Source organism: Aplidium turbinatum, chromosome 18 (genome assembly GCF_918807975.1).
Source record: "Aplidium turbinatum chromosome 18, kaAplTurb1.1, whole genome shotgun sequence".
In the NCBI taxonomy this organism is placed as follows: Eukaryota; Metazoa; Chordata; class Ascidiacea; order Aplousobranchia; family Polyclinidae; genus Aplidium; species Aplidium turbinatum.
Window position 1 is genome coordinate 10,844,060 of NC_137489.1, and position 23,651 is coordinate 10,867,710.

Here is a 23,651-nt window from a genome sequence, read left to right on the forward strand (position 1 = left end):
GTGAATTTTATAATATTGTCTTTGTCATAAAGTGACGTCACTTAACTGTTGTTATCGTTCTACTATAACCGAAAAACAGAAAGTCTAAATACATTTGCGTCAGCTTTACACAACCATACAGTAACTGTCTAAAACAAAAATACAAAAATTCGTTTATCAACCATGGGTAGCCAAATGGCCTACTGTTACCTATAGACGGATTAATTTGTTTATCTGACACCACATCAGCTGACACGTAAAAGCAGAGTGCTAGCGACACATAAAAGTTATGAGGCTCAAAGGTAACACATAATTGTCACTGATAAAAATCTATTTTGTTCTTCTTGCTCGCAATTTCAAAACGAATTACTCAAAAACGGATTTTGGTTTACAGATGGCACACCATTTCATGCCTTAATCTTGTGTGCAAAATACACTGCTGTTTTACCGTCTAAAAGCCTGAAGGCATTCTACAACGGAGAAAATAAACGACTAATGTGCTAATTTTGGTGATAGAAGATTCAAAATAAACCTACTGCAAACTTTTCTTGACTATTTTCAAAATATTGAACAGATCAAGGCTTTGTCAGTCTCAGTCCGAGAATAAAGATTCAAAAACCAACCGACCAAACCATTCAGTATACTAAAAATACTCATTTAACTCGCATAACCTAGCCTATTTGTTTTCTGTGCAAATCAACTTAGCGCACTGGTCCATGAAAAGTTGTACTTTTGTCTTGTTCTTATTAAAACAGACTAATTTGCATAAACAGGGCCGTTGAGAGGACAGTTTGGACCCGGTACCAATGGTGGATTTCTTCTCAGAAGTAATGTCTTGTTTTTTTACGAGAGGTGTCTTTTTTGGAAGTCCCGGCCCGCTCATTAGCACTGATGCCAAAATTTTCTCTCAACGGCTTCGGTTGCAGTTTGATGCCGGACTACAAATACTAAGCTTCGACTAAGGTGCAATATTCCAATGCTCAATAAGAAAATTGAATATGAACATTGATCATCATTTTTTTAATTTTATTTTTGTTTTAGGGATTTCCTGGACTAGATGGATTGCCGGTAAGAAAGCATAAATTGCGTGCAAATTTATTTTTCACTTGACAAGCATTGCAAGATGTCTATAACTTTCAAGTTTAAGTAATGTAAAAGTTCGAACAATCGCTTGCAGTATTGTATAATAACTTACCGCTGAAACGAGCCGAAACTGACGACTTTTCAACAGCACTTTTAGGTTTGAATGTCTTTGAACCCAGTGACGCATCCAAACAGATTTAAGGAGAGCAGACACTTTTTGGATGCAACTTTTTTTTTAATTATCGAAGCCGTATATGTTTGAAACCTTAACTACTGTTTGTGTGTGGTTTGCAATTAAAATGTTAAAACTGGCTGACACAGCGTATAAATACTGTTATGACAAATACTAACGTACCACGTAAAATATGATGTATCGTTTTTGTGTTAAAAGTATCATTTTTGGGGCTAGAATATTGCTGTGCAACTTTTCTTTATAAGTACACAACCCATGGATTGTTCCGAAAATTTCAAATCAATGATGGTTGTCTAGATGAAACTTGACTGAAATGTCAAGGACCGGAAATTGCCTATAACTTTCCTGAAGGTTTTATTTATGAAAAAAAAAGTAATTGACAAAGTTTGTGATGTGTACTTGTGTAGCCTACTGTATATAAAAGACTTGTAGAAGAGGAAGCAATTTTTCTTATCTGAAAATTGAAAATATTTTTTAATTCTTCAGGGCATACCAGGAGTCAAAGGTGAAATGGTAAGTATTAAAGCGTGTTGCAAATATTGTTGTTATTTTTGACTCAAGCTATAGCAAGTTTGTTTTATGTCTCCACAACACAATGCAATTGAATTTCCCTGTGGTTGTTCCTGAATTATAGTGTTACCGTCTTGGGAAGTTTCAATAGTAGGCCTAATTATCTGAGGCAAGGCGGCCACTTTGCACTAGTAAAGTAAATTAAAAACTAGGCCTTTTAATCCTAGTTATATTGCGTTAAACGTACAGTGTTTGTATCAAAAGTATGACAAACTGGTTTCCTTAAGGCCATTTTATCAAAGCACGCTTGATATCTTCAAGACATAACTTCCCTGGGTATAATTAAATTTCCGCAAGATGATGATGTTGTTTTTGCTAGTTTGTTTTATTTGTTTTTGTCATTGTTTTCATTTCGTCAAGTTATAGCCTATCTATTTTGTGAGTCGTGCAAGGCCTATGGTGCGTTGCGCTTGAAATGGCTTTGCCCGTGGTAGGATTTCTTTGTGGGGTTTTCTTTGCCTGCCTTGCTCTTCTTTGCTATGAGCTAAACGCATCAAGACGTGTTCCCCTTATGACCATCAGCACTCTTGATAACGCACCATGGCCGATCTTCATAGCAACTGTCCATACAAATCTTAAATATATCAGCTAAAGCTATGTGGGCTAATAAAGCTATAGCCTAAATATATGTTGTTTTTGTAACATTTTCTTTTTTTTATTTTCCCTTTATATCTTAAATTTTTCTGAAGGTGTTGCGACCGTGCCAAATTTCTTTCAACTCAATAACTTACTTCGGTCTCAAGCACGTTTTAACGTTCGCGTTTTGTCGCTTCTACCTTTTTCTCGACCTTTGCTATGCTGACGTGTATTGTTTTGATATGATGGTCAGAAATAAAAACAACTGAACTGAACTAAACAGTTTAACGTACTGGCACAAACACCTATTGAAGCACAGTAGGCTACTCGGTATAGCCTAACAATGGTGTACAAAAGTTGAAAAATTTATAAACAAAATAATTGCATCAGGGTTTTCCTGGACTTCCTGGACTCAAGGGAAACAAAGGCGAACCTGGATTCGGATACTCTCCATCAGTGGTTGGTAGTAGCCAGTTGTATGACTTTATAATTAAAAAGAAAATCAATCGTTTCCAATACATGAATTGGTTCGTTTTTCATCCACTCATTCTGCGTATGTTTGACGTCGGATTACATTCCTATAAGAGCGAGCTAAGTTCAAAATGATGCAGTAAGAAAAAGATGGTTGTTTCTGAAAAAACAAAACTTCAACAGTGTGTTGTGTAAAAAACGTCGTTCTTTGTACTTTGTCTGATTTATCAAAATAGGCTAACAAAAGAAAATAAATAATTAATCAACAAGCCCGTCGAACTTGTTTCATATTTTCAAAGAAAATTGCGTTTCCTGCAAGTGCAGGGACCAATTTCCAAAACGTCAAACAAACAAGCTTCAGTACGCAAACCTGTGTAAAAAAGTATGTATTTTGATCTCGGGGATGGATAGGGGATGTGCTGCATTTAATTGTATTTTATTTTGGTCCCAGTCCCGTGGGTGGATACGGGATGTGCTGTATTTAATTAGTAGAAGTCGTTAGTTAAAATAAAATTTGTAATGTTTATAATTAGTACCCTTTGGCAATGGAATGAAGCAACGGATAAAACGTTGGCTTTCTGAATAAGCAAACGTGATTCGGTTCTCGGCTTAAGCTGGGTGTTGAAAACGCCGCTCATTTTTACTTAGGGTGTAATAAATTGGGTAGGCAAAATTGGTACAGGAAATGTAGCCGAGAGAAATCCCGTAGTTTAGGGCCATTGGCATTATGAAATCTGACATTGAAACAGCTTTCATACTCGCAACCCAATGGTAAGGAGTAAGAACGTCTTCCAAGCATTCACAAAATCACAAGAGTATTGGTTTGACTTCCATCGCGGGTCACGGTTGGCTTATGCAAGACGCTTGACGACATATTCCAAAGTGAATAACACGATCGGTTTTACTTGCTTTTTGTTTGCTGAATGAATACGTATTCAGTTATCGAGCATATTCTAAGCAACGGGCATGCACTATCAGTTGATTAGCAAAACACAACAAACAATAAAAGCATTCAGTCGTTCGTTGTTTTCATTCATTATATTTAACTTGTATTTATGTCACAATTCAAAAAGCAACGGTCAAATTTTGAATTTGCTTAGATCTTAACTTAAATGTATTTTTTAGCTCGGACTTCCGAAGAGTAAAATCATACAACAGACTCTTCTGAAAGAAAAAACGGATTCGGTGAGTTTCATTTCCGTTTAGGATTTTATTTCACCACCACACAATGCAAATAATATCGTATAGTCTGCCTGTTACAAAGGGTTAAGTTTTTTGTCCGATGACTTAAACCTATACCAGTTTTTTTTTTTACGTATTATGTCAAGTTTGAGAAAGACAAAAGTACTAGCAAAGCTAACTTTCAAAGAAAATACTCTAGAGCCCTGTAATTTTGCATGGCCTACCTCTATGATTCACTTAGTTTCTAAAAATAAAATACACGTTAGAAAACCATAGTGACGTCAGCATTTCCATCAATAATTTAGTTTTTTGACCAATTTTATATTCTATTCTAAAAGTACTATACTAACTATAGGCTATATGTTTTCTTTTCTGGAAGAGTTTTCTGAATCTCTTATTTGAAACTGGTTGGTAATTAATACTAAACCAAATTCTATAAAATGAGAGCTACTGTGTAGCATATATTTGCTTAAAAATTATCCAAAGTAGAGCAACATAACTACGGATTTTTAAAAATAACCACTAAATGTCTCTTATAACTTGTTTTTACTTAGAACGAAATATTTTACCTGAAAGTTTCTTTAACCCAGGTCGCTAATTAAATTTTGAATCACTTACCCGAAATTTTTCGTTAAAAGAACATAAGTGGAGGCCATGGAGAGAGTAAATGGAAATGCACACCCTAACAACAATAAGGTTAAACGGCGTGTATAAATTAGCATTAGCTTCTAGCAAAGCAACGAATTGCAAAACTGCATTCTTTTTTTGGTTGACAACAATAATATGTTCTTTCTTCTTATTCGTACAGGTGCAGTGCAAACACGGTCCGCCTGGTCCACCTGGACCGCCAGGAGAAAGCGTATGTGGCTTTACGTTTTTTACCATTTCTGTGGCCATAATTGGTAGTTGCATAAAAACTATTTTCATTTTGGAAGCACTAATTGAACCGAAACTATTATAGTACAAAAATTCTTTTGGTCTTTTGAATTACTTTAACTGAAGAACCAAAGGAAGAGTTATTGAATGGAGAATTGCTTTATTGTGTCTCATTTATCTATTTATTTTTGTGTATTTAGGCCCCAGGTGTACCAGGTCCCAAGGTAAGTAGAATTCAAATATAATTTAGAAAATTGCTTTGGAACATTCGTTTGGTCATTTTCACTTTAACAAAATCAGAAAAACATGTTGTATTTTTAGCCGGTTGACTGCTAAACGTAGTAAGGATTGGTTAGTTTCTATAAAAATTTAGAAGTTAATCACATTTCCAAACGTTATATTAAACACAGCTGTAAAGATAGAATGTCTGTATTTTTGTTTTTTATCTTGCAACTGCTTTTGATGTTGATAGTAGGCTGAAGCATATCAGTTTGGTGTTGTTGTATATGCTTTTGACATCTTTTATTAATATATATAATAATATATAAAATGTATTAATAATATGTTTATAGGGCGACAAAGGTGATCAAGGTTTCCCTGGACTTCCTGGACTGACTGGGTCACCTGGTCCAAAGGTTATTTCTTTTAATTTGTTTTCTTTCATAAGCTTCTTAATGTGAAAAATTGACATATTGGCTCATGCTTTGCATATTAAATAAAACGCTAATTGCAGAAGCAACAAAGTAGGCTCAAGCAAAGAAATTTACAAATATTTGGACTTGAAATCTAATATTTCATTGTATTCGTTATTTTCAGGGTGAGCCAGGAAGAGCATTCTTTGACCACGCGGTACGATGCTTTAATCTTTATTATAAGATCTTTATTCAATTTTTCAAACCGAGTCCGTCGTTTAATGTGTTAAGGCGTTGGCTTTCCAATAATGCAAACCTGGTTCGACTCCGGGCTTAAGCTGGTTGTTAAAAACTCCGCTTTCCTCTACCTAGGGTGTAGTAAATTGGGTGGGCATAATTGCTGAAAGAAATGCGGCCGAGAGAAAGGAACTGGCCACCCTACTCTCGCTAGTGCCGAAAGTTTAGTACAATGAGAACCTTATCTTCTCATCCCCTACACTTGGAATCAAGTATGGGACCAATTTTACTTTCATTGTGGCTAATACTGTTTCACTTAAAAGAGTTTAAGCAACTTACATATTTCATCAGAGGAGGGATAAATCTCTACTTCCACAATCTGGGAGCAATCTAGCTGGTGTTAGCAACACATTTCATTCGGTATTGAGCGTTTACGTGACTTGTTCGTTGACTTAAGTCAAAATTGTGTGTTAAAAAACACTCACTAGGTTTTGATGTGTACAGCCAATTAACGTATTTGCTAAATCGAGTTTTGACACAGACTAGCATGCTAACCTGCCAATACAAAAATAATGTGCTTGTTGTTGTTGTTTTGATTTGTTTGATTTTTCTCTTGTGTTGAATAGAGCATTTCCATTTTAAAATGTTGAATGTGATTGTGGTACCATTTGTGTATGCTGTAGTTGAATGTATTTTACTCTAGTAACAGGATTGTACTAATTTTTGGAACATATTATTTTGATTGGTGGTTAAAAACTAGAGTTTGAAACTTTAAAATTGTTCCAAATCGTTCAATGTTTCTAATTTATATATAAAAGGACATTATTGTTACCGGTACTTAATATTGTTAATTTTTTGTCGTATCCAGGCTGGTGCCCGGTAATTAATGATTAGATTAAGTAGACGAGAAGGCAAGGAAGCCAATCGTTGTGTCCACTTTCTGGCATGCCTTTAAGTGACCTACCAAAAACACAGCTACATGCTCTTGATCGATATCGAGCCGGCGCCATTTTGAGTGTCGTACTGGGGCTCTTAACACCCGGCTATGCAGTCAAGTAAACACCAATAATAAAACACCCAGAGCACTAGGCTGTGTCGCTAAAACATTTCGATGACAAGCTTTTAAGGTGGAATGGAAATTCGCTTTCTTGTCTTTCCGCGTACTGAGTAGCACTTTCTACCTTCTGGGACTCCTATAGCATAAACCCGAATTCAATATGACTAAAATATATCCGAATGGAAGATCTTATTGTATGATTTTATTTCAGTAAGCAATGAAACAAATAATCGGTTTTTACAGAGTCCTTTGAATTCGAGAGGTTTGCCAGGTCCTCCAGGTCCACCTGGGCCAATTGGACAGCCCGGAATAGACGGTGAAAAGGTGACAGAAGTTATAAATTACATTGTTCATGTTTGTCAACCTGTAGCATTCCTTTATCTTTTGTAGCTTCAAATTTTCATTTTTCCTTTTTTATCATGCAAAGTTTTTCTTCTAAATTTTAAAAAATGTGTCATTGTTTTATACCTTTTTCTGACATGTTCGTCACTGCACACTAGTGGAGTGGCCGAACTGCCAAGTTTGCTTCCGCGATTAAGTATGATCATAGCAAAACTAGAAAATAGTTTCAAATTGAACAAGTTGCATCTATACTTATATCACGATTAAATTGTTTTGGTTTTTAAACTTTATCACAGTTTGCTACGTAGAGCATCATCTCAGACTTGAAACTTTATACCGTTTAACCGAGGTCGTTGAAAAAAATGATTTATCTCATGTGCAAATTTAATATATTTTTCTTTTTCAAGTCTTGCTTGAATGCATCATTGCAACTTAATTTTATAATATTAATTTTAGGGGGAAAATGGAGCGCCTGGCATCCCGGGTCCAAAAGTAAGTATTGTAGTAACTAGAAAAAGCTTATAAGAAAATGCAGGTGTTTCATTACTCAAAATCTAAAAATGGCATGTAGATAAACCTTTCAGAGCAAGCTAACTGTTGTAAAGAAGCAAACAAGTCAACGTTTTACGTGAGTAGTTTTAACTTGCACAACAAGTCTTTAACACTTATAAGTACATTGAGTGACATTTTTAGCGGTTCAGTGTAGAGGTGGCTCCCGCAAGACCTCCTTCTGTTCAAAACTAACGTTGCCACTTAGATTCCTACCTAATCCATAAAAATAACCCGTTGATAATCAAAAAAATAGCAAATGTTACGATAAAAGATACATTGATATGACAATTGCTTTCCTTCGCTAGACCTTCGCGAATAAACTTAAAAATGCTACAATGAAAAATACCGAAAATTTCATCAAATATAGATACTTCATCTTAGCCTATACATTTGTAATAATGCCACATCTTTACTTTACACTTTTCTAAATCAACATTGGTATCAACTGCGTGGCACAGAAGGGAATTTGGCCCGCAGTCGGCAGCAGTGGCTGAGTGGTTAGCGCGTTGGGCTCGCAGTCGAGAGTCTGCATGTTCGACTCCAGCCACCCGCACTTGCTGTTGTTTCTCTGGGCAAGAAACTTTACGATAATTGCCTCTACCCAGTGATCGATTTCGAGTAATGGGTAGTACCAAATTTAAGTCATACAGTAAGTAGAGTAGACAACCGGAAACAGACATTGTCGTCGGCTGCAGCGTGGGTCAGGTGTACGTCGGAAGGCGTACACCGATGCATAGCGCTCAAGTCCGCTTTCCCGCAATGCAGGATAAAAACAAACAAACAAAAAAGCACTCCAAATGATATCAGTTTGATTCCCATCGAAAGCACTTGACGGTTCATTAATAGGACACTTAATGTGCTTGGAGATTGGTACGAAGATTGACTTTCTCTCTTTTCTCTTTCGACAGCCATTAACCGGAATTTGATTAAAATGGTATTAAAACGGTTTACTTCTTCTCAACGTCAGTAAACGTTTTTGCTACAATTTTTCATCAGTGTTAATTCATCTGTATGTTTGTCATACCCAGGGTGATCGCGGACAGATTGGGTTTAATGGTTTGGATGGAATGGTTGGAGCACCTGGACCAAAGGTATGTAAGCCTAGCCTACGATCGTTTGCTTAAAATACAAAGTTGTATCCACTGAACAGCGTTTAATGATTTTTCACTCTTTGCAGGGCGAGAAAGGTATCTCGGGAGAAGAAGGCCTCGTTGGACCCACGGTGAGTTTTGAATTGTTTGATGACAAAATTCTCACTCAGGAATAAACGTTTCAAACATAGCATTGCTTCATTCTAGACAAAATGATTCTTGATATCACTAGAACATGCTGAACTCAGCAATCTAGTTTTGAAGTGTTAGGCCGAAAAGGGTTTTAAACTAAACAGAAACTAAAAATACTAAGTAAACAATATACAATCAAGTTTATTACAAAAGAATTAAAAAAATGAAAATTTTACAATTAAAAAACGTGTTTTATCATATAGTTGCTTCTTTTTATCTGTTTTGGCTGTTTTGAAATGAACAAGTTGTCTAATGCGCTTTTTAACTAACGGATTGCATTCGCACGCAAAACCAACATATCGTTTCGTTAATTAGTGCGGAAATGTTGAACTGTTTGGGTTAATTAATGCTCAGGGTGAACCAGGACAAACAGGAGACAAAGGAGAATCAGGGGTGCCAGGAAAACCCGGCTATCCAGGACAGAATGGTGCTGTGGGGGCTCCAGGGTTAAACGGAAGCATGGTACGATTTTCTCTTTGTCATATGAACGTATCATAAACCGTTGGTATAAAAGTATTTAAACGAAAAAGTTATTAGTTTAAATTTATGATAGCAAAAGCATCGTCATCTCAATGTTAATTGCTTTTGGGTGGTTTTGCAACTCATAAATTTGTGCGGAACGAATGAGTTGTAGTTTTTATAATTGTTGACTAAATTAGGCAAATAATTTTAGCCCAGCAGTAGGCCTACAGAAAAAACTGAAGACCAAAAGTAGACTACATTGCCTTTAAATACGGTAGCGGTTAAACATTATAATTATATTTGCATTATAACTTGATTTTTAGGTGTTTAAATTACTTACACCACGTGCTATACAAACTGTGAAGCTCAAATTCTGAACATAACCTTGGATTAGAGCAGAGGTTCCCAACCTTTTTACGATCTCGTACCCCTTGAACGCTCTGTATTGCCAAGCGTACCACTTCTTGCAGAACAGCTAATTTGATCGAATCATATTTTATTCAGAAGAATAATATTGGCGTACTAAAATAACACTAAAAAAACACCACAGCTAAATTTAATGAGACTTTTGTTTTTGTTTACTGTCCAGTGTCCACCAATTGGTCGATTTGCGGTGTGAATTTGCCAACAGCGCATCGAAAGTCATTTCCGGGCGCATCTAGTCGGTTTCGATTTTTTGACTTTATGTTCATCATGACTGAAAATCCCTGCTCGCATTCCCACGAGGAAGGGAAATCAGTAGTGGTGGAATAGCATAGTAAGCTAGCGTTGAATATGAAGAGGCCATACTGTGCCAGAAGTTTATTAGAGAACATTCCTTGTAACCGTTATTAAACATTTTATTCCGATCTGTTTTTAGCTTACAACTAGCATTATTCAACGCTATTTGTAGGCTACAAAAAAGTAGATGATATCTATCAAGAGCAATCATTTGACATAATTAACGCCCACTGTCCCGCAGCGTTGTATGACTTTTCAAAGCAACTGTGCCCTTGTTGACAATTGACATGACCTATATTTTGAAGATCGTAATGATACGAAACAACAGGAATAGTTACGTGATAATAAGAATAAGCTTCAAAAAAAAAAATTTTGTAAACAAAATCAGATAAACAAAATATAAAGTTGTGAAAAAAACGGAATCTATCCGTGTACCATCTGAAAAACCTTCGCGTACCACTAGTGGTACGCGTACCACAGGTTGGGAACCCCTGGATTAGAGCATTAGACTATAACAGGTCGATGCCGTGATCCAATTCCAGCTTATTCGGTGTAATTGTAATTGAACAAATGCGAATTTTTGTATTTATCAAACTTAAATCAATTGCTTATTTTGCAACAGAAATGCTCTTGTGCTCTTTCCAGCTCAACCAAAGGGACGGTTTATGTGCGTAAATACCAACAGCTTGTCAGTTCGCTTGCAATTGCAATTGTAGCGTTTTGCATAATCTACTAATGCCAACAGTTAACGTTGCATGGAGGCTTTAATAATAGCTTTGAAATTTTAATAAAATGCAATAGAAAGCGTGCACAATGATCAGATTGGTGATTTTGCTTGCTGTAAACTTGCACTAAAACACTGCAAATTGCACAGTAGATAAATTGTTATCAAATTGTAGACAATTGTTATCAGGAAGTATCGCAGACAACTCAGTAGAAATTAATTGCCAAAACATTCGGAACGAAAATTGCCTGCCACAAAAAAGACTTTCAATGACTGTACAGTACACTGCATACATGAAGCTACAAAGTATGTGACAGTGACATTTGCTATGTGCTTGCGCTTGAACGGCTGAACAGTATTGGCTTAAATCAATGATTTATATGTGATCATATTGGTTCACATACATAACATTTGCCGAGAAGCTTGCTACCAGCATGATTAATTAAGAGGCCAACATCCAGTCAAATGTTGAAACCAATTTTTATAACTTCTTATGCAAAATTAAAATAAACTGCATTAATCAACTATATTTTTGAGTTTGTGATATTGAAAATTTAGCAACATCGTTACGTTCTTAAATGTTTTAAACTTACAGTTAAATGAAAATCGTACCTAGCTACTATACCGTGTTTTTGTAAGTTTAAGACACTAAAGTATGGCCTACCAAAGAACGTAATTCACGTATCGTTTGTTTTTCTTAGCAGCTTGATAACTTTTTTTTTTACATTTCAGTCGTTTTAGAATCGTTCCCATTGTTTTCTACTGTATCTTTTGTATTATTCACTACTGCCCTATAATCTTTGTTTTTTTTCTTTTCCTTCATGTTATCACTTGTTATATTACTTGGTGTCTCTGTAATTGAAGAGCTTAGTTCTAAAAGTACCTAAGTCACATTTTGCGAAAATCGAGTTGACTATTGTTAAGATATGCATGCAGTCGCGTAAGTCCACCCGAGCAAAATTGCAACAAAAGAGCAACCTGTCACACAGGCACTCAGTCACTTTTTCTAGCGCCAATTTTACTCGGGTGGACTTACGCGACTGCAAGCATATCTTAACAATAGTCAACTCGATTTTCGCAAAATGTGACTTAGGTACTTTTAGAACAAAGCTCTTCAATTGCCCCTTGCGGAACACCAGAGTTTAGATGAAATAACAAAACTAAAGAATATAAAGATAGTAACGGCAGCACAAAATGACCACACGAAGCAACATTTCGGTGTACCTGACCGCAGTTTACAGCAGCAACTGCGTTTTTTAATAATGCCGTTTTACGTTTCATAACATCATTGAAGAAGTTGTTGTCCTTGGCCATCAAACTAACTCTTTTATCGTGTAGTCCTCTGAGTGCAATAAATACGAGGTTGGTCACTGATGCGGTTGACCATTGATGTGCTGTTGATTTAGTTGGAATAATATCGTGTAATTGACAAAGAATTTTATTTGGTAATTGTGTGGCTCGAAATAAACGTAATAACGATGATTGATTGACGTTGCATTTACAATTCTTTATTTTAGAATTGCAAGTTTAATAAATTTACCACGTGCTCGTTATTGCATCTTGATCTTCACAAGACTAAAAGCTTTTGGAGCTACAACCTTGCCTGATTATATGTTGTCTTAATAACTATGCTTATAATAATGTATGAAAATAACCGAATTTGATTGCTGACTAAAACCATTTGCAAATTAGTTCTAAATAGGCTGCATGACCAAATAGTTTTATATATGTACAGTATGTATGTTTTATACAGCGCAGTACCGCAATTGTGCGTTGCTGGAAACACTTTAGGCCTACGAAGTAGACAGAAATAACACTGCAATGAAAGAAACCTTCTACTGTATTTTTTAATGAACAGAATTTTTAATTTTCAGACGTGTATAAACGGCTGAGTATAGTCTCTTTCCAACTTGCACCTCATGATACTGAATTGTTTTCTTACCTTAATAAAAACTTTCAAATCATGAATTGTTTGTTGGGCTGTATTTTAATTTGAGCTTAGTTTCAATTATGGTTATAACTCTTGCTAAAACTTGATTTGCACTTTTGATGCAAGCGTTATGTTGAGCTGAAATGCAAATGTGTTTTTCATGATGCAACACTAATCAATGTACGTTCATGCAAAGTCTTGAATAAAAATGGTCTTAACTTAATTTTGGTATGTTGCTTTTTGAATTTGCAAAAAGCCTCAAAATAAAAGCTACAAGGAACTGAATGCGCAAAATAGATAGGCTACGGCAGGGGTTCTTAACCTTTTTTGTCTCGTTTACCCCTGGCCGAATGAAAAAAGTAAAATTTACCCCCACCGTTTTGGTGTCCCTTGTGATGCCATCGTGTCCAGTCAACCATGCGAAGAAATACAAAACATCCTTTTTTGTCTGGATTTACCTTGGCAAATATCAAAAACAAGCTGTTTATTTGACGAAGACACGATTGTTCTTGACGGGGTCCTGTGAAAAATAGTGTCTACTCAAATGTCCTAAATAACTATGATAAAAGCACACAAGAATGTTTAAGTTTTTTTCTAACTGACACGCAATTTCAACACTCAATCAGTGAGACTTTTGTGCTTGCTTTCCACGAACAATTTTGGAGATTCTTGGAACAGTCGTTGAAAGAGCTACTCGCATGCCGTCTTTGAGAACTAAGCGAGATCGATATTTTGTTTTAATAGTCAACAATGAAGAGAACCCTGCTTCACACAGATGAGTAGTTGGAAAAGGTATAATAGCCTAACTTGAAATGCACGCTTAGCCAGCGTAGGAAACTTTTCGACTAATCCACACCAAAATTTGGAAAAGTCACCATTGCACGATAAGAATTTGGAGCAAAGCGTTGTTGAACATTGAAGATCAATCAATTCATCTTTGCAATGATCATGGTCAGCAATACTTTCTAACTTGGCTTCGAAGGGACGAGTTATCCAAAGAGCTGTAGGACTGTTAAAAGTTTCACCTTCGAAGTAACCGTTAAAGTTCTTTTTTAAGGCGGCAAGGTGCTGGCATATTTCGACTTTGAGGTCAGAAATCTCGTTGTGACTTCTATACTGACTTTCCAATCAGCAAATGTTGGAAAATTTGCGTAAATTCCTTTTTGAACTCTTCTGCTCCACAGATCTAATTTTGTCTGAAAGCCCTGAATTTTATTATGTGCATCTATAATGGTAACACTTTTTCCTTGCATTTGCATATTGAGCTGGTTCAAACTTGAAAAAATGGCTGTCAAGTAAGCCAATGCACCAATAATTTTTTTGTCGCCAAAGTGCTTACTCAATGGGAATCTGCATTCTCGAAGAAAAATCTTGATTTCACCATGTAGTGTAGTTCGAAAACTCGACACAAAACAAAACCCCCAGAGGGCCACTGAACTTCGGTGTGATAAAGGAGAACAGAGTGTTTTGTTCTGATAACTGGAAAAATGAAGTTTGCTTTAATTTATGACTCAGTAAATTTACCCCCTTGGTAGGTGAAATTTACCCCCAGGGGGTAAATTTACCCCCGGTTAAGAACTCCTGGGCTACGGTTAACTAAAAAAATATTTCAAATTTTTTCAAACATTTATAAGATATCCGGCACTACAGTTTGTTTGGTGAAATTTAAGGTGCAGTGAAAAATAACAAATTAGAGTAAAAAATATATTTCATATGGTTTGGTATTCGATCACCAACTGTCTTTAGTCTCTGTTTATATCGAAGCATTGACCTCTTCTTTCTGAACAATATGTTTTTCTGTGATGGATGTGCTAATAATAATTAATCAATCGTAGTATGCATCAACACATGTAGTAGTAATCTATTGAGCTTTAAAGTGCTATAAAATAAATGTTTTCCTTGTATTATATTCATTTACTTCACTTTCTAAATATATAGTTGGAATTCTTTACAAATTGTTTCACCTAACGGATCATCAGAAGGTCTTATTCAAATAGAATTATTATATTATTATTTTTTATTCTATTTATTTTTATTATTAGTTTATTATTCTATTTGAATAAGACCTTCTGATGATCTGTTAGGTGAAACAATTTGTAAAGGCTTCAGATAGTAATAACTATATTTGATTTAATTCGCTCTGCTTTGACTTTTTGCTTGGCATTGAGCACTTTTTGTAGTATTAATAGTTTTCATTGTTTTTAGTTGGAATTGTTTGTGCCGTCTCTGCAATGTGCATTGTAACATAGGCTATTGATAAACCTCATCACAAACCAATAAATTTGATCAACTTTCTCTCAAAAAATCTGGTTTTTGGTGACGATGTGTAGAGTAGTTTACCAGTCCTACATATTTTCACCTCAAATCAAAAGTGGGGCTAGGTTGACTATCGGTGTGAGAAATTATACTAATCTGTGATGAGACGATCACCAAAGCTTAACACGTTCAACAATAACCAGAAACTTTGCTATTTTGTTGAACTTTTGGCAACATTGTTTAACTTAAGTTATTATTTTGTATTTTTTTTTCTTAGTTTTAAAGTTAAAGTTGTTTACATTGATATGTCCACTCTCTGCGACTATCCAAATAATAACAAAGCAATGAAAGCAGACGTGCTGGAAGGAAACAGATTGGTGAAAACCAAACCACTGTAAATTTAACACTGCATTTTCCACACACATTTGATGTTACTGTTTAAGTATAATGTTTTAGTTTATTTCGAGTTCTACAATTTGATCGTATTGCAAAAGCGAGTTGTATATTAAAAAACACAACCGACTTTTTTAAGGAAATAAAAGTGCAATTTTATAGAAAATTATGCCTGTAATTGCCTCATTGTTACAAAAAAACAGGTTTCAAATCATTTTAAAAAAATGGTCAAATCTCTATCTTTAAATAAAGCCTATGTCATTGGAGGGAGATATCATTTTGGCTGTTATGCTGGCAGTGTTCAGTAAGCAGAAACTTTAGCCAATGATCTCATTGACGAAACGTCTTGAAACGTTGTAAAATCACTTAATTGCGATCTGCCTACTCTCGATTTTTTTCAGAAAGTTACAGGGCGTTACGGCACTTTTTTATGTGCAACTGGCCTGTGCCGCAAACAGTTTCTCAACCCTTCTCGTCTCACTTTCAAAAAATATATAGAAAAACTATTTGATATACACACGCAGATTGGTGGACCACCAGGACCTGTGGGACCTGTAGGACCAATGGGACCTCGTGGAATTGCAGGCAGTGATGTAAGTATGGCATTTTTGGTGTGCGATTTTTTTGTACCATTTTAAGTATCATCAGAAATGTCGATGTGTTACGCATACTGCCAGAGAACGATTGGAGCCAGTTAAAAGCATTTGGCTTAAAAATGGGATTGCTTTGTGCACAAATGGGATGACGTTAAAGATTCTAGTGGTTAAACTATCCGATTTATGTTTTCTAGCTAAACGTTGTGAACCTTATCTTAATTTTGATATCGTTGTGGCACGCTTGAACCTTCAGGGAATGATGTTGGATTTTAGTACGAAATGCTCTTCTTTGCTTGTTTTGATTTAATAAAACGCAGTGACCTCAACGCTGCGCTTTGTTCATTGCTCAAATCTTCGACTTTCAAGGACGACAAAAAACTAATTACAAACTGATGATTTGAAGCCATCTATTGGCGTAATTGCTTTGTTCCAGATGAAAGTAATTTCAAAACTCTGATGCGAAACTGTTCGTTTGTTCTTTTTATTACTTCTCAACAACGGCAGGATTGTAATACACAATTCCCTGATGGGCAAAGCCAAATCACTGTTGATTGCTGTTTCTCAGCCATGCCCATTAATAGCAATATACATTATTAAAATTTATTTTGAGATTAATGATTACAAAAGGTCTTTTTTAAAATTATTTTTAGGGAGCAAGAGGAGAAATGGGTGAACGTGGAGAACCGGGACCGATGGGATTACCGGTAAGCTATGTTTACCATGCTGGTTCTGCTAGATGAAAAAGGTGTTCTGTATTTTACAAAGGCCAACAATTTCTTTATTTTGTAACCCATATTTACAGTCCTATTTTTAATTTTACAACCCTTATTTATTTCACAACCTATATTTCACTTTATAACGGAGTCATGCAACAGTGCGGCAACATAAATCCAAACAGCGCAGCTGTTCTCTCAGTTTATCTCAACCAAGCAGGCATCTTGACTATTCTGGAATGAAAAGTTTAGGTGGTTCCCCAACGTCATGTGGAAGGAGTAAAATTTTTATACTCTTAACTTGCGCGTTTGACTTGATTTTAGTCTCCGGCTGTATTAATTGTTTCAGTGGATTAAGTTATTCTTGTTAACTTTTGGTTGGGTTAAATAGGGATTTGCAGGGTTAACTGGATCCCCAGGAAATCCCGGTTTACATGGAATTCCGGGCGATAAGGTAGATTTTTTCTCAATCGGTGGTGTGAAGGTGGAAGTTACTCATTTTTGTAACAGATTTCGATCACATTTAGCATCAGTTTCTATCGTGCTGGTGTTAAATTCAAAAGAATAGGCTTGCAGTTAAATATAGTTTTAAAGCGGTGATACACTGCAGCTCAAATCCGCACGTGTGAGATGGCGGGATGTTACTGCTGCTGCACTGGGGTAAATAACCAAATAAACTTGATCCGATTGACGCTTGTATGCGATATTGTTGGATTGTTTGACACATGAAAAATGTTTATTTTATTCGTTGTAAACTTTTATCGTCGTGTAGGCCAGGTAGGCCTACTAGTACAAGTACCTATTCTTCGAATAAACACTACGTATAGGCTATAGGTTATGTATTCAAACAACAAAGAGGTAAAACAGAGTGCTTCATATAATTTTTCGGCTATTTCGTCAAATAGAGCCTCATGCCAAAAAATAGTTTACAAAAAGCTTAAGAAGATTCCTTCGAGACTGCCGTCACTGCATAGGTTTAGTTCGAGTTCTTGGCAAGGAAAAAAATCTTAATATGATGAAAATTAAGAAATTAGACATTCTTTGGAGAAATGCGTGTTGCATGAACGTCTGGGTGGTAGGCTAGCTCATTTTTTTCTACTAAACCTAGTGCTTTGGTGGCCTGATTTTATGATGATGCATGAACTTCATTTTATTGACAGTAGCTATAACTAAAAAAAACACGTTATGGGGTATAGCCTGGTGTTAGTTAATATAACTTATTATTGTAGTAATATTTCAAACAAAGTGAGTCAGATTAAATAATTATTAATAAAATGTAACTTTTGCGTTAATTTATTTTTTTTGTTTGTTTCATTTTTAAGGGAGAAAAAGGTGACATGGGTCCATTGGTAAGTGAAAATTATTGAGGTTGTTTTTTCTTTCAATTCTGGATAAGAAGTCGATGCAGTGCTGATTGATGTAAAAACCCGGTTGGCAACTACTCGATAAAGTGATCATTCTCATTTCGGTTTCGAATACTTTTGTCTATATCATGCTAGAAATATCATGCTTTTTCGACCACCTCTTTAACACGACTGTGTGACTGCGCTTCCCGGGGGAGGATAGGAAATGTGCTGTATTTAATTAGTGGAAGTAATTAGTTAAAATAAAATTTGTAGTGTTGTACCCTTTATAAGTAACGCCAAAATTGTGGTATTAAGGTCTACGTTTATAATTTTCAGCTTGCAATAATTCTGTATTTGACACAGCTACTAATTGTGTACAGCAATATTACTCTAGCGTCTGGAGTCTATTTAAGCAAAAAAGTTTTATTTACTTTCTACTGCTGCAGGGTCTTTCTGGAAGTGCTGGAGCAAAAGGAGAACCTGGAGTGAACGGACTAGTAAGTTTTGTTGCTTTTTCTAAGTTGTGTCGTTATCGTCAGCTTTTGTAAGAATCCGGTTTTCAAGGTTTTCAAAGTTATTAATCATATCTGTTTAACAAGTATTTTTCTTTAACAAATAAGTGATACGATAAATTATGTTCAATGAATGAAGGTTATTCATCAGAAACGTCGTCAACACATTAGCAGAAGTGTTTTTCTAACGTCTTATTTTTTTGAGGGGGGGGGGGGGGCTGTCAACAACAACGAGTTATGTCGTGTCGTAGCAGGCTGGATGCTAGTAATAGAAAGACAAATCTATGCATTTGCAATAAGCGTTTGTACATAAAGTTGCACCAGTGAGTAGGCTACCAGCATTATCAAGACGCCGTTGCGCAGGGACTGTCACCTCATTTTACCAAGTACTGCAAGTACACTACAGTAAACATACTCAAAGTTGGTGCTGATGAGCGCTGAACAATGGTGCTGATGAGTCTAGAAGGCCACACACGAGTAGTCTATTCCTACTTATCTTGACATCGACGTCTGTAAATTAAATATAGCCCTGTACTCCCACTTTACAGAATCTTTGACTCTTGCTTATTTTTAGGGTCCAAAAGGTGACAAAGGAGAACCAGGAAAGGTATGTTCATCGAAGTCATAAGCCTACACTCATCTTTAAACGTTGCATTTGTTTTCCATTTATTTTCTAAATCTTGTACTGTCTAACTTGTGTGATATTTCACGCCGACGAGTTAGATGGCTCGATTATATATTGACAATTGAAATTCTGGTATTGCAGCGGATCCACTTGGACAACGTGTCCTTATCCTTAAAAAAAACTAAAAAAAACATGTAAAATGTTAATGTTTTTGTAAATTGTTTTCGCTCGGTTTGCATGAGCAAAAAATGTCATGAACTTAACTAATTACATAAGTTTATAGGACACATGTGTTTTGAGCAGTAGATATTAAATGTATAAAGTTTCTCATTTTTTCTCAAACACAAGGAAAATTATGCAATATTCTGGAATAAACACATTTTTTATTCATCTTGTAGACGGTTAATTAACCCACTCCAGTATTAATAGATTTTTGAAGGAAATAGGCTACGCCTCGAACATTATAAGGGAGGGTAGGATTACACCTGGTAAGTTTTTAAAATTTTATTGAAAGACTAGGCCTATATGTGTATACACGAGCATACAAAACTTCTTAAAAAAACAGTTATTGAAATTCTTCTGTGACCATAAAAAGCAATTAGAATCTTAACTCAAACTTTATGCCAAACCTTGTAGCTGTAACTTCCACAGAAAGCTAATTTTTATTTATAATGTTCATTAAATGCTAAAATTAATTCCAAAAAATATTAATGGACCAAAAATAATGCAAAACGAGGCCATAACAAGATAAGTTTGCCAAAACTGGCTTCCTTTATTTTAACCATCTGGTTTTACGGCCCTCAACTTTTGCATTGTCTATTTCTTTTAGATTTTTTCTTTTTCTTCGAAACTCTGGTGCACCCCAAAAAGTTTTTCTATACCCACTACTTTCGCTATTTTATTTGTTCGCTCAACAACAGTGTGCAACTTGATCTGTCAAACACATTAAAAAAAACTAAAAAAAAAACTATAAGTATTTTACCTAAATGTATTGCAGTCGCTCGAAAATCATCAAATTTGAAAGTTCAGTTCGCTTTACATATTGACATCAATTTTATGTTAAACGTTTGTTTATTTTGAATAACTACTAAGAATTTTCATAAGCAAATTTTAGGTCAATAGAAAACAATTGATCAGTTCTATATGACTTTGAAAAGTCACCGGGTCACAAAGCCACAATGTCGTCACTGCCGACTTGTAGCGAAGACTCAAACGTAACAAAAATGAACCTTTTTAGAACTTTTTGTTGCAAGTGATGTACTTTCGAGTCCGACAATCTAAATAAGATGAAGAATATTAAAACGTACCATTATTTCAGCAAAGAAATTTGCCTGAAACCAACATAATCTGTACGCAACAGTTTTTTTCAATTGATGTGCTATATAAATAAGATAGGCCAAATATTTTACAACTTTTTCTTGTTCCTCAATTGATAATTTTTGATAACCAGAAACTTTGACAGAGGATCCAAGGGGTCTATTTGATCCCAAACTCGGAATGATTTGAAGAGCCCAGAGTTTCTTAGTGGTTCCGGAAACAAAGAAGCCACCGCTTGTGTTTTGGAGTCCTATTGTGATATTATGGGCTTGCATAAAGATGTCATGTTTGAGGGATTTGTGGCGCCTGTTGCTACCGGCTCAATTTATTCTCACGACTGCTATGTTGATAATTTGTTTCGTATTAAGCACTTGACATTCTGACATCCTGTTATCTGGTATGGCAGATTGCATAGCGCTTTTTCTGTGCTGCACTTGTAATTTACGATATATGTTGGAAGAATTTGCCACTTGGTAGTGCAAACTGATCTATTATCATAGTCGAGTTTTGCTAACCCTTTTTATTAACTATTTAGATGGGAAAAAGAGGAAAAAAAGGAAAAAGAGGATTTAAAGGTCCACGGGGTTTAAGGGGAATCCCTGGAATAGACGCGCCTTGCCCCCTGGTGAGTCAAATTTCTGTATACAGACAAGAAGTCATACACATCTTCCATCAATCTAAAATAAAACAGGACTTGTCAATGGTTCCTATATCACCCCCTTCCCAATGCAGTAGTCACTCAAATAGGCAATCATGCTTTACCTTTATAGAAGTATGTTTGGGTCGTGGTGGGGACTATGCAGCCTGAAATAGCTGAAAGCAACAACGTTGATGTTTGAGTTTCTTCTAAGACTAAAGTGACACTCCTGCATTTGGTGTTTAACTTCTGCAAAGTGTCAATTTGTAGGTTACTGATTGCAAATTAAATCAAACACGTTTTGAAGTGTTTTGTCATTTTGACAAAAACTTCATGTTCAGTTGCTGAAGTCATGTTTATTCCTGTACTCGTTCTTAAATAGCATTTAAGCATACTAGCATACTATAGATTGTAACAGTGCTGGTTGTAGACATGTAAGACGCAGGTACTACACAGTTCCATGTCACAAATATTCAAGCACGTTTTAAACCCTTCAAGTTATTATACTACACTTCCCGTTTTATTCACCTGCTATAGTATATCGCTTGCTGTGGCTCTTTTTATCCTTCATACGTTACTGACAAAATTAAAATGTTATCGATGTTTTAGGGTGATGATGGACTCCCTGCTCAGGGATGTTGGAGAAGAGTGATGCGACGCTTCCATAGCAGGATGAGAGGGATGTGTAGATACCGAAAATGTAACCATAAAAGAACCGCAACTCCAATAAATGAAGAGGAAAAAAGCCCAACCGAATAAAAACAAATTTAGCAAGATGAGTTTTGAGAGCCTTCTTGAGTGACGCAGCTTATAATGATGATATAGGGTTGCCGAAAAAACTAGAAAGGGTAAACTGCGAGATATATTTCAAAATACAATGAACTGATGGTGAACGTGAACCTATGGTGGAAATGCACCACGATTTAGGGTTTATCACCACTTGCTGTAGTCTAGCCCCTGAACTAAGTAAAGGCTACGATATATCAGAACTTTCAATCTTTTTTACCAGCTAAAATGATATTCTAAGCACAATCCTATTTTTCTAAACATAGGCTTATGTTAAATTGATTCTATGTTCACAGAAGCCTACATAAAGATATCTTCAAATAATTATATCTTCAAATAATTATCTTCAAATAATTTAAATAAATAAAGAACGCTTGCTATAAAGATTTAAGATGGTCAGGCCTATTCGTGTAGGTCAAATTGATCCATTTACCAAGAGTGTAGGTGGCTGCAACAATGCTCCGCCGAAGTGACTTGAAATTGCAGAGAAAGCCGCGTAGCCTCATACGGCGGTTTTCTTGAAAAATTTTGCAAAGAAAAGAATGGTTTTTGTACAATGCGCACTGTTGTTCGCTAATTCTTTAGATGACAAAAGCATTGGACAGGATATTCAACAATTTTAAATTCTGGTGTCCATAATGTTGTGCCTTTAATAAAAACGTAGGTAGCCTGCTCATGACGAACGTCTGGAATTTGCTTCTCGTGCAAGTGTAACATAAACATCTTCCGCTGCATTTACTTTATCAATTAAGCTTTGCAAAAGCGTCGTCAACGCCACCTTTGAAACAAACTAACTTAATTTAAGTGACAAAGTTAGGCCACATACAACTTTTGTTCCATTTCACAGTTGCATGGAACCTTTTAGCTCTCATAGTTGCAAAAAATATAAACGTGTGTTCACATGAAGATAAGTTGAACACAATTTCTCCGGGTAGAATAATTCATTTTTAACATCGGATTGGAATATGTCCTAAAAATGGGCCATTTTGTTTAGTGTTAAACGTCAAGTGATTTTGGCAATCATGATGTTCCAAACACTTTTATGTTTGCAAGACTGCAGAGTAGGCGTTGTATGTGCACGAATTTTTCTCCATACGCTTAGGCTGTCTGTGTAGTTTCTGTTGTGATATGCTTCTCTATTTTTTACAATGTTTTTGTGCAAGTGTAGTTGCCAAGTATTATACTTTTTGTTTTCGAGAAAGATGCTCCAAAGATGTTATTCACTTTTCGAATAGTTTTAGTCAGTGTCTTACACAGATTGCCTTTTACCAACATCTTCATTTGCTTCTACAGTATTTTTTTGACATGAGCACATTTGCAAATAAATTGTCCTACGAAAGATTTCAGAATGTGTCATTATATAGGCCTACTGATAAGTTTAGGCTTCGTTCTTTATGCATGAAAAAGTGATCTTGTTTAGATGCATGGAGCTTCTCGATGTTTAGGCCTATTGGGAGCACGTCTTTGTTTTTGGAAGACACCTAGAATTTAAAGGTGGTCACACAGAAATGGACATTCCTTGCTTTCTCTTGATACCTACTCAATCCAAGTCTTTAATCGCCAGACATAAAGCGCAAAAACAATATAACACAAAGCGATTA

The 23,651-nt window shown here is 35.7% G+C and overlaps 1 protein-coding gene across 3 annotated transcripts; it reads left to right on the top strand.

The window, feature by feature from the left end:
* The first annotated feature begins 801 nt into the window (after positions 1-801).
* Positions 802-23,390, top strand: LOC145787866 (uncharacterized). 3 transcript variants are annotated; one of them, XM_082599701.1, is made up of 22 exons: positions 802-1,047; positions 1,742-1,768; positions 2,792-2,860; positions 3,998-4,057; positions 4,863-4,913; positions 5,131-5,154; positions 5,503-5,565; positions 5,747-5,779; positions 7,100-7,180; positions 7,655-7,690; positions 8,779-8,841; positions 8,928-8,972; positions 9,388-9,495; positions 10,838-10,882; positions 16,043-16,111; positions 16,765-16,818; positions 17,219-17,281; positions 18,150-18,176; positions 18,620-18,670; positions 19,260-19,292; positions 21,163-21,252; positions 21,874-23,390. In XM_082599701.1, exons 2-22 carry the CDS (start codon positions 1,766-1,768, stop codon positions 22,021-22,023), a joined length of 1,218 nt encoding a protein of 405 aa, XP_082455827.1. In that variant the 5' UTR covers positions 802-1,047; positions 1,742-1,765; the 3' UTR covers positions 22,024-23,390. The 3 variants fall into 3 exon arrangements, with proteins under 3 accessions (XP_082455827.1, XP_082455830.1, XP_082455828.1); XM_082599704.1 differs by lacking the exon at positions 17,219-17,281; XM_082599702.1 differs by lacking the exon at positions 10,838-10,882.
* Positions 23,391-23,651: the final 261 nt, after the last annotated feature.